The sequence below is a fragment of the Trifolium pratense genome, linkage group LG2, assembly GCF_020283565.1.
Source record: "Trifolium pratense cultivar HEN17-A07 linkage group LG2, ARS_RC_1.1, whole genome shotgun sequence".
Classification (NCBI taxonomy): Eukaryota; Viridiplantae; Streptophyta; class Magnoliopsida; order Fabales; family Fabaceae; genus Trifolium; species Trifolium pratense.
In genome coordinates, this window is record NC_060060.1 from 19,389,497 (window position 1) to 19,401,844 (window position 12,348).

General features: G+C 32.5%; 1 protein-coding gene across 1 annotated transcript; it reads right to left on the minus strand.

Moving 5' to 3' along the window:
* Positions 1 to 9,525: 9,525 nt before the first annotated feature.
* Positions 9,526 to 10,885, minus strand: LOC123903874 (zinc-finger homeodomain protein 1-like). The gene has a single exon (XM_045953554.1). The coding sequence runs from the start codon at positions 10,735 to 10,737 to the stop codon at positions 9,952 to 9,954; it is 786 nt and encodes a 261-aa protein (XP_045809510.1). The 5' UTR covers positions 10,738 to 10,885; the 3' UTR covers positions 9,526 to 9,951.
* Between the last annotated feature and the right edge of the window lie 1,463 nt (positions 10,886 to 12,348).

Below are 12,348 nucleotides of genomic sequence, written 5' to 3' on the forward strand. Positions count from 1 at the left end.
ATGCCCATATGAAACCATTTAACTAAAATAATGGTTTTAGTGTATAACGCTATGAAACCATTTAACTAGACTAATGATTTCAGTGTATAACATCTTGAAACCAAATAACAAGACTAATGGTTTCAGTGTATAATGCTATGAAACCATTTAACTAGAATAATGGTTTCAGTGTATAACAATATGAAACCATTTAACTAGACAAATGGTTTTAGTGTATAACATCTTAAAACCAATTAAAAGGACTAATGGTTTCAATGTATAACATCTTGACACTAATGCTCATATAAAACCATTTAACTATAATAATGGTTTCAGTGTATAACAGTATCAAACCATTTAACTAGACAAATGGTTTCAGTGTATAACATCTTGAAACCAATTAACAAGACTAATGGTTTCAGTGTATAACATCTTGACACTAATGCTCATATAAAACCATTTAACTATAATAATGGTTTCGGTGTATAACGCCATGAAACCATTTAACTAGACTAATGGTTTCAGTGTATAACGGTATGAAACCATTTTTGCTGTGGAATGGTTTCAAAGAGTTGTTCTCCAAAAACATATTTAACCCTTAATAAAAATTGTGAAATAAATTTAAATTTTTAAGACGATATAAAACCGAAGAGAGTGAGGTATCCCCAACCTTTCCAAATAATTCAAAATACCCTAAATAAAATTTTGGGAAAATTTTATTAATATCTTATATTTATAAAAGCATATTTACCTCATTTAATTAACTAAAAATAGTTCCAGGTCTCAGAAAAATACCAAACTGGTCCCAAAATTCTCAGAAAATTATTTACTATTTTTATGTAAAAATAATAAAAAACTTTGGAGTCTCCTTGGCACCGCACGCGCCCCCACGCGCCGCTAGTGAGAGTGGGCGTGGACGCGCGTCACTGTTCATCATCTTCCTCACCCATTTTCTGCAAAAATGGGTCACGACGACCCGGTTCGTCGACCCGGTTCGTTCTCCCTCAATAATCAACGAAAATCGACGTTCTTTATACCGTTTTGATCGTCGTTCGATTTTATTAATGTTTCCGGTATTAATTTTCGAAATCGGTGATCGAATCGCATGTAAAATGTGGCCGAAATTGAGCAAGCAAAAATATAAAGTTCTTTAGTTATGATTATTACATGTGTAAAATCATCTGATGGCTGTGAATGACTTATGTACCATACATAAGAAAAGGCTTATGCATATTAACTATTGCCGTCATACTATTTTATGGCAAAAGTTAATATGCATAAGGGGATGTTTATGCATGGTGCATAAGCCCATAATTACTCGCACGCCCCCCAGAAATTTCTCGCGCGCGCCCCCCAGCCCCCCAAAGGCTCGCTATCCCCACCCCCTTTCTGCTGATGCACACGTTTTGTTTTTATTTTTAGCCTACTAGGCCTGAAAGCCCAATTGCTACGCGCGCCCCCCAGTTGCTACGCGCCCCCCCCCATTTTCTAGCCCCCCAATTTCTAGCGCACCCCCCCAGGTTTTTTTTTTTTTAGATTTCTAGGCTTTTTTTTTTGTCTCAGAATCGAATTTGAACGGCAATGAAGAACGTATGAATTAGACTCGAATTGGGTAGCTTGGTTTTTCTTTTTGTGATGAGGTTTTTTTTAGTGATAAAATATTTGTGTTTTTGCTGAATGGAGACAAAGTAGAGTGATTAATTTTTATTTTTTTTTATAATTGTTGAGTGATTATTGGTTAGAGAATCTTGAGATGTTAATTTGGTTCAGTAATAGTAATAATAATGAAGGAATATTATTTCAATAATACAATAAATTCAATATTAAAAACACAATATTGATTTCAATAAACACATAAAACCATTTTATAATACAAATGGTTTCACTTTTTAACTCTCTGAAACCATTTAACCAGCATAATGGTTTCCAGGATTTTTAAAACCATAAAAACACAATATTGATTTCAATAAACACATAAAACCATTTTATAATACAAATGGTTTCACTTTTTAACTCTCTGAAACCATTTAATCAGCATAATGGTTTCCAGGATTTTTAAAACCATAAAAACACAATATTGATTTTAATAAACACATAAAACCATTTTATAATACAAATGGTTTCACTTTTTAACTCTCTGAAACCATTTAACCAGCACAATGGTTTCCAGAATAATTGTAACGAAAATTCACTGTTCATCTTCTCTTACGTGAAAACGTGATCACTGTTCATCTTCTTCACCTTCTCTCATGAACTCACACCTTCTCTCACGAACTCCGATTCCAATTCATCTCAGAAATTGCAAAACTCCGATTCCGATTCCGATTCATCTCAGAAATTGCAATTCGTTCTCGTTTTCGTTCGATTCAAGAGAATCGATTTGTAAGATTCCGATTGGAAAACGAAGATAGCGAGAGCGTAGAAGATTGAAGAGCTTGCAGCGGTTACAGCGATGATGGTTTGACATGATTTTAGTTTAAAGCTAACTACTAAAATAATTAACCATACATAATACTCTGAAATTTATCCCTAATCAATAAAATAAAATAAAATTCAATCAATCAAAATTAAAAGCGTGATAAAAAAAATCTGAGGGGTGCGCTAGAAATCTAAAAAAAAAAAAAAAAAAACTTGGGGGGTGCGCTAGAAATTGGGGGGCTAGAAATTGGGGGGCTAGAAAATGGGGGGGGCGCGCGTAGCAATATGGGGGGGCGCGCTAGAAATTGGGGGCTAGAAAATGGGGGGGGCGCGTAGCAGTTGGGGGGGGGGGCGCGCATAGCAATTATGCATGGTGCATAAGCTTGGCTTATGCACCTTAACCGGACCCCTATTTTATTATGTAAATAATGTAATTAGATCATTAACATCATTATCAATAATATTTTATGTTCCTTATTGTTTTCTCATATTCTTTCACCTATAAATACCTCAAATTCAACAAAATGATTTAGCAAAATGTATATCAATTTGCTCACTGCATTTGGATTATAGTGTTGTGAGGAATGAAGTTGCACGAAAAAAGTAAATGAATAGGTGTATATGAAGATCAAATTGGATAATTCTTTGAAGGAGCATTGGTTTAAATCAACTATACCTAATGTAAGGAATGGTTTGCTGGCGAATGTTTTAGAATTGGCCTTGATCCATAAAGGATTTAATAGTATTCCTTATATGCACTAGTCAAGGGATGATAAATCTAATATTTTGCATGCATGTGGTTTTAAGTTTAACAAAAGAAAGAACAAAAGAATGTTTTTTTTTTTTTACAAACAGACAGAACAAAAGAATGTTAGTGGTTAATTAGCTTTTGGTACTTGGGGGGTGGTACGTAATGGAGTTTGAGGATGAGTTGGATTAAAGAGGAGAAGGTTTTTTTTAGGGAACCGTTGTGTAAATGTGAGCTAAGAGCATATGAGCTCTGCAACAAAGAAGATGGTGAAATTGTTTAATGGAATCGGAGCTATGCAACAAAGTGAACATTATATATCTAAGTTATTAGATCTATAATGTAATAAGCCGGCTGAAACGTCTCGCTACCTAAGGAGCGGACGGGGGAGGAGGAGGAGGATGAAGAAGAGGAGAAGGAGGAGCTGAAGATTAATGCTAATACATAATATATCCTGAGGAGGAGCTGAAGTTTTTTTCTTTGTAGGTTCGTGAGATTCTTAGGGTTGGCGGACCTCTCCACTATCGATTACTACAATATTTCCAACCATGATCATTAAAGAACACTGACGAGAATGTTATGAATAACCGACGAAAAACTATGCAGTTGTTTACACACGAAATGACAAAAACTAAACAAATTAAACTAACTAAAAATGAAAGAAAAAACAGAAGAAAAAAGGAGAGGTGAATGTGAGAAGAAAAAAGGGTATTTATAGATTTTTGAAAGTCTTGTGATTGGCCAAAGTCATGTCATGGCCGCACAAGTGGAAAACCAATCAAACTTGACCATCAACCGATCCGCTAATTACAAATATCTCACAGATAGCTTCCTATATTAGATTTCCATGACAAATAATCTTTCCTTCATAGCCGACTACTTTTTACTTTTAATATGTCCTTCATTTTTTATCTACAAAACTCAAATCTAAAACTTATTAATTGATTGAAGTAAAGTTTCAATCAAACCAACATAATCTCAGTTGGTGTTTGTAATTTTAGTACGTATATAACAACAACCAAAGTGTTTTTATGTTCCCTTTTTATTTTTCCTAAGAGAAATTAATAACAATGTGGGCCAATTGGGCTCCCCATGACAATACTCCTGGAATCATTGTGAAAGCTAAATATCATTGTTTGCATATTAGGAACCACTAGGGACAACAAATGTTGAAGGTAGTTGGTAAGGCAGCTACCTTGCCAGCAAGCCACAATAAGGATTCTTCATAAGGGACACAACACTAAGTAAGGTGACAAAACCAACTTCATTGGAAACTTTTCTCTTTCGAATCATCAATTTTCCTTTGGAAAAAGTTTGTAATCCAACCGAATCTATAACTGGTCCCTCTTCTTATTAGTTTCTTCCTTTGCATCTTTGAGTTGACCCTCATGGAGATGTGAGAACCATACATTGTGCACTTTTTCTCCTTCATAAATTAAACTTTCATTCGTCACTTGAAATTAGACATGGCAACAGGGTGGGACGGGAACAATTTTTTCCTTTCTCGTTCTTGAACCCGAAAGAGTTTGAGTATCTTATATCATATTTTTCCTGATCTCTAACGGGGATGAAAAATAGAATTCCAACCTCGTATTCGAATTCGATTATGTCTCGTCTCATTCACGCATGAACTTGTACAACTTACACTAGTACTTAATATACAAAAAATTGTCGTGTATGACTCTTCTATGTGTGAAAAAGCTATGATATGCTGGGGTGGGGCTGGGGCAGAGTAAGACTAGCCTAGTGCATCAAATGGATTATTTGGGCTTGGCCCACCTACTTCTTCGCTTATAAAGGTCTAGATTCCCTCCCACAAAACCTTGTCAATAAATATTAATGAGCTTAAATGAATTTTTCTTTTTACCAAAAAAAAATTGTGCATTTCATTCAAAATCTGAGTATCAATATCAATACAAAGTGAAACATATAGGTGAAAATAAAGGATTTGGATTCAGCACGGTATATCTATATGTAATCGGTGCATCTGAATCGTCTCATCAAGATTAGACGGTTCTAATTTTATAGTCGAATTTTAATTATTTATAAATAGAAAAGTGGAGCTTAAATTTCAAACCATCCGATTTTAATCATGACAATCTATATATGGCCGACTGCACTATTGACTCTATTTTCTGACTGCACACAACTACAATCCAAAAATAAACAAGGGCAAACTATGATTAGTACTTGATTTGTAAGGCTTAAGTTGGGTAAAGAAGAAAGAATGTCAACACTGATATTTGATCATCCCAAAAGTCACCCATTGAAAGACCTTTACTTGATGCCAATCTACTAAATAGTAGCATCATCCCAAAATTTTATTTCTCTGTATATCTATGCGTGGAACTGCAAAAATATATTCATCACTTAAGATAGTTAAAATCCTAGAGGTTTTCAACTCCCAAAGTTTTTTCACCCATTTAACACTTGCACTATGTTAGGATTCCATACATGCTCAATTGGAGTTACCTTTTTGTTTGTTGTTGTTCTCTTAAACGCTTGTTTGTTTGAAAGCTAAACTAAAGAGTAATTCTTATGCAAAAAAAAAAAAAACTAAAGAGTAATTAAATTGATCCTCATAATTAATTAGAAAGGCCTTAGATTGTACTACCAATTCATCATAATATAAAGAACAAAAATATTGTATTCAAGAACTATAGGGTATATTACCTTTTCTATATTTTTAGAATCCCCAAAAAAAGACATCCTCGCATCCTTTACAATTATATTCTACAATATTTTTTTTAGTTTTTCACCACCAGTTAAAACTGGTTCGGGGGTCGGTTGTACTATATTCTGCAATATACAATATAGTATATGTTTTGAATAACATTTTCATAAAACAAAAGCTGTGATGAACTTATTCATCGTGCAAAACTCAATTGAAATATGTACCTTAGCAAATATTAAAGTATAATCCTTTATTTATTTATTTATTTTACAATTAGGAATTGAGACCAACCAAAACATAAATTTCAAATGTGACTAAAAAGACATGGCAACTACATTAACCATACATTTATCGAGAAATTGTTAAAACGCAACCGCAATGACAAACCATAGTTAAATAAAATAACCAAGAGAGATAGATAGACAAAAGCCATCAAATCATGAACATGTTAACATATTGGAAGGGATGGGGTACAAGTATGTAGGGCAATTTAATCTGACTGATCATCACAGTCTAAAATGTAATGTAACATAGCATAACATAGCACCAAGCAAGCAACAAACAATGGTTCCATTATAATATATATATGTGTGGACCACAAAGATGGATCATGAAACATGCAGCTTTATCTGATGCTGAAAACCCCCCAAAACAAGCAAAGCATCTTATACGTGTATTGGTAATGGGCATGGTTTGGACTACTTAACAAGCAAGCTGTCTACAACAAAACTATATCCTGTGCTACTATATACTTCAAATATCAAACATTTCCCTATTGTGTGTTTTTATAGTAAAGCTTCCAAACTAACCACGTTTCTACTTCTTTCCCTAAGTAATCAACCAAGTCCCCCCCTTTAGCAGCATGCATATTAAAGCTGACCCATAAACCTATTTATTTAACTACTATGATATATGGTCTCTAACTATACTATAGACCAATTATCATTAGTCAATTCTAACAATGATGAATGAAAATCTCTATTAGATAGGAGTACTCCATACTTACATAAAAGTTGGTTAAGTTACACTAAAGGTGTTCTTTTGATTGCTTATAATCCTTATGTACCTTGGTTTAATTATATATTAGTACTTTCCATTCCGCGTTTATTTTATCAATGGATATCTATTAGACTAGTAATAATGTAATATGACATCAGAGTATATCTAAGATTTGTTGAGTCGTATGCTATCAAGCTATAGCTTTCGATCACTTGGATCATATTTTAGATGTTCAGTTTTAGACGTGAGAATGTGTATGAATTAAGAGCTTTATATTGAATGAGATGAGATAACATTGTACACGAATTTATAATTGGGGGCAATCTTCTTCTTATAAGTTAATTTTATAGGAATTAGTCCAATATAAAAACCTATAAGATATCAAAATCAATCTTTTTTTAACTAGTCGATTTTTCTTCTAACTATATCTCTCTTCTTTACCAAACCCGTGGTATAGCTCGGACTTGTGACTTAAGATGACCTAATATTGATGCGAGTCGACGAAAAACATATTAATGATAAAAAAAAGACACTATTTAGCATTTTCTAAATATGAATCTAAACAATTTTTAAGTATAGGTCTATTATAAAGTAAATCAAATACAACACACTTTACCATTTTAGCAATCGAATTGATCATAACTATTTTGTTACATGTATTAGTTCTACTTTACTTTATAGCTTTATTGAATTAAGTAGTACTCCACCATCTTATACAGTCAACTAAATGCAACAAGTCAACAAGTTTACCATGATTATGATGAAGAAGAGAACTGACATAACAGAGATTCTAGGGATCCTAATAGATTCTCTACTCCATTTTCTCAAAACGCCATTGATGGTAGTAGTTGGAAAGCTGAAAAAGAAAAGTCATGTCCCTATTATTTTCTATTTTACATCTAAATGCATATAGCTTGGTTTTTAACTTATAGAAGAGTAGGGTTGGTTAAAATGGGAAATATAATTATTTTCAAAGTGAATAACAAATATAGAACGGAAAAAAGTAAGAGAAAGAAAACAAATTTCATGTCATCAAATCATCACACCTCAAAGGCACAAAAGGTTGAAATTTTGAGTTACTAGTACTTGTATTAAAGAAACAATCTAAGCCGTTCGTTTATTTATTATCCAAGGGTTTATATGAACTAACAACATTAAAGGTAAAAAAATTCAGTAAAACCAAGAGGGTAAGGTAGAAAATTGCCAATCTCTACATGACTCAAGAATACAATTTCTTTCAAATGAAATAATACTACATTAAAATAAAAAAAATCGTTAATATTCTTTTTTATATTAATGTGAGTGTAAAAAATAATACTCCCTCCATCGCTTATTAATGCAAGAGAAAACAGAACATGCACCAATAATATAAAATAGTCGTCCAATATCAACCGTGTATATTCCAACAAATCACTCACTACATCCCACTTTAATGATATAATGTGGAGAAATAACTAATTGTTATTGGACGTTTGTGTAAAAATATTTTACAATGACGTAGCATGTTCATTAAACTCTTAATGCAATGCATGTTGAATTTTTCAAAATATATTAAAGGACAGTAAAATGTGCAAAAAAATGTCTTTTATAATTAGAGACTAAGAGTAAACACAAACATTGTGTTCATCATGTAAGAAAAATAGGGGAAAATAACCAAACCATTCAAGAAATATTTCTCTAAGATGAGTTTAATTACCTCACGCCAGGGTTTGAGTCTACCAACTTTACTTCCCCAACACAGAAGAAAACATAGATAAATTAATAGTAGTACTTCTCAAATTTAATACAAATCACATGAAATAAACTAAAATATTCATTAGTGTACAGTTGCTTGCATCATCCATAAAATAATGCAATGAAAATTTCAACTATTGATATATAATAGTACTAACAAAAATCCATGAAATAAACTAAAATATATATTGATTGGTGAACAGTTCCTTGCATCATCCATAAAATGATGAAATGAAAATCCCAGCTATTGATAATACTAACAAAAATCTGGTTCCGAAAATATGTGTCACTATATTATCATCATTTATATTATTTTTTTTAAAAGCAAAAATGAAATGCATTTAAATAAGGCACTAGAGGAAATTAAGGGAAATTAAGGGAGGAGAATAAAATAAAACCACAAAGAAAAACTGAATATGCTTGAAATTTTTATTTTTTTTACATACATTCCATAGAGATGGTAAATGTATGTTTAGACATTGGATGGCCTAAATTTGCCACTATAATTTTAATAAAAACTACATTTAAATTTTTAACAAAATGATACTATTATTGCAATTTTGTTAAATTAACCGCAAATCCAAACAAGCATTCACTAACTGCATGCTTGATTTTACTTTGAAGTTTAGCAAAATCAAAGTGAAGGACCGTAATTTAACATGTAAAATTACACTTAGGAGATTCGACAAATTCACCATACCACCGTAAATTTGTCAAATTTATTGTGATTTCAAACATTCACTCAGACACTAGTTAGAAGGAAGATTTTTGTCACTGTTCCAGGTGTATATAGAAGGATCCAAAAAAATTTTGGTGTTAGATGAAGAAGCAAAAGAAGAAGAGACAAGCAAATACATAGAGAAAGACATGAAAAACGGAAAATGCAGGTATATGTGTGCTAAAACAACATTGATTCTTTCGAGAGAACAACTGTCATAGGATGGAGAAATTATCAATATATAGACAAACAAAATTAATCTAGAGGGGTCATCTATTTTTAGCTTCATGCATAACATAACCTTAACCTTCAACAACAACTACTACCATGATGTCATCCACATTCACCAACACCACCACCACCATAACACAACACTAGAACATGTACATTGTACATATAAAACTAATTCATAATGACCAAAAGTCTAATTAAAATTAAAATCATCAAATTAGTTCATCAACAATAATAAGATCCTCTAATTTAAATTAAAGTACTAGAATCTTAATCTTAATTACCTAAACTCTTAAACACTAACACAAATTAAGTACCATAAATAATATATAATATAATATTCCCTTCCATGCCACTTCTACCACCCATTTCCTCAAATGACAAAGGGAATAAAACCCTAAGAAAGAAAAGTTTCAAATTTTATTAATGGGTTTTTTATTTTTCATTGTTCTAGGGCTTCTTACCAAGAGTGTGTTTGTTGTTATGCATCCAAACCTTAAGAACATGACGCTTAACACCACTTTCATTGCAAAAATCTTGAACCAAACCTTCATCATGTTTCTGAATTCTCCAACCCAATTTCTCAGCTAATTCCAACATCTTATCTTTCTGCTCCGGTGTGAACTTTGTTCTATGTCTTTTCTTACTCGACCCACCGCCACTTGGATTCGAAACATCTTCTTGCTCTTCTCTCGTACTCTGAGTCCCTCCACCTCCACCGGAGGTGGATGGCAGAGCAAGCGTCCCCGGCCTTTGCTGTCCAGAAACATGCAAATACCCGGCCGGGGTACGATAGTACGCCGCAAATTGCGGCGGAGGTGGTAGGTGGTGACCATGATGTGTCAACAGAAAAGGGTCACCACCGCCAGTAATAATATCCGTCGTCTCTTTGCGATGGAAATTACGGTGGCAATTACAAGCAGCACATTTTAAAGACTCCAAACTTCCTTCATTTCCAGCTGGCATAAACTCGCCGCAACCGTCGAGAGCATGACCACCAATTCCGACAGCATGATTCTTTAAACACTCTCTATACCTTGATTTTCCGTTTCCGACACCGATGTTACTGTTTCCGTTGTTGTTGTTGTTGTTGTTAACCATGATGTTTCTGAGTGGCTGAGACACCATGATAGGTTCAGTTCCACCTGGCATCTTAACTCGGGATGAGTTAGGTAACGAGTCATAACTCGCACATAACTCTTCCTCTTGTTCTTCTTGATCTTCTTCAAATTCCATTTTTGTAGCAAAATTTGGAAGCAATAGTAATAGTAATAGTAATAATTAATAATAATTGAAGTTGAAATTGAAAGAAGAAAGAAAAAAAACTAAAACTAAGACGACTAAGGAACATTCACTTTTCACTTTCTTTGTTCAAAGGAAGGTTTCAATTTTGTTCATTCCAAATTCATATAGAAATATACACACACACACTCACAAATTCTCTTTCTCTGTGATGGACCATTGATGATGACCTTTTACCGGCTATGTCCGGTTAGATGGTAACTTTTCGTTTTTAACTTAGTGGAGATGAATGAGTAAATTTAACTGTGAAAATGTTTAACTTTTTTCACTTTTATGGGGACAATAGTACTCTGCTCTGGTAGTAGCAGGAGTATGAGCCAAAGGACGAATCACAAAAGAGGAAAACGACAAAAACAACTAATAAATCAAATATTGTTTTTCTGCAATATCATTTTTTGTTTAATTAATTAATATTGTTTTTTATTTTATTTTTTTAATAAAAAATCTCACAAAGTGTTTTAATGTAGGTTCTCGTGAGCTTATCTCGGTTGGTATGTCGCGTTATATATGTAGGAGTCCAGTTTCGAATCCCGAACACTCAATTTATTTGTCTTTAAGGTGGAGTTTCTGGCCACTAGACTATTTGACAAGAAAAACTTTAGACTTTAATTAAACTGAAAGTGCTTCAACCAAGTCATTGAGCTCCAATAGTTAATGAACTTCTTTTAAGACGGATCTTTCGGAATAATCGGAGTTCGATTTTTGATAGAAACTCACAATTAATCCTAAATTTAGACTTTAATAAATTACTGGAACTTTCTTTCCCTAAAACCAAAAGGTTAATACCAATTTTTTCTTTTTTAAAAAGACTCGTGTTATTTTATTAAATTGTAAGTGACTCGAGTAAGACTTCCATATCAACACCAAAGATTAGGTGACAATTTATAGAATAATCGATGTATCGATGTATATATATATATAAGAAAATATAATTTTGGGCTGGCAATGACCCAATTGGCTCCATGTGAAGCTTTGTTCGTGTCTTTAGTCCTATGAAAGTTAGGGTTTAATTAACAAGAAAATGTGTGCATTGCTAATTTACACTTTAATGTTTTAGGTAGATGTAAATTAGCGACCTTATATAGAACTACTCTCCGTAACAAAGGTCACAAGCTACTAATATAGACCAAACTCACGACATTAACCATAATTACCTAACGGATAAGATGGATAGCTTAATTGATCGAGCTAAGGATTAAAAAGTTTGAGACTCAAAATTTAAGTCTTGATAAGAAGGAAAAAATTAACATTTAAAACAATTAACATGCTAATTATTTATCACTAGGGGTAAATCCGTGCGTTGCACGGGTTCAATTAAAATACATAATTAAAATATTTTTATAAATTAAAAATAATAATTGTGATAAGTATAATCACACATTCGATTAAAATACATTGTTAAATACTTTTTACGATATGGTTATATTTAATATTATATATGTGTAAAAACAAAAAAAAGTTATTCAAAATTAAAATAATTTTTATTGAAATGATGTATCATATTTTATTTTAATTGTGTTATCGTATAAAATCTTAGTTTTCATT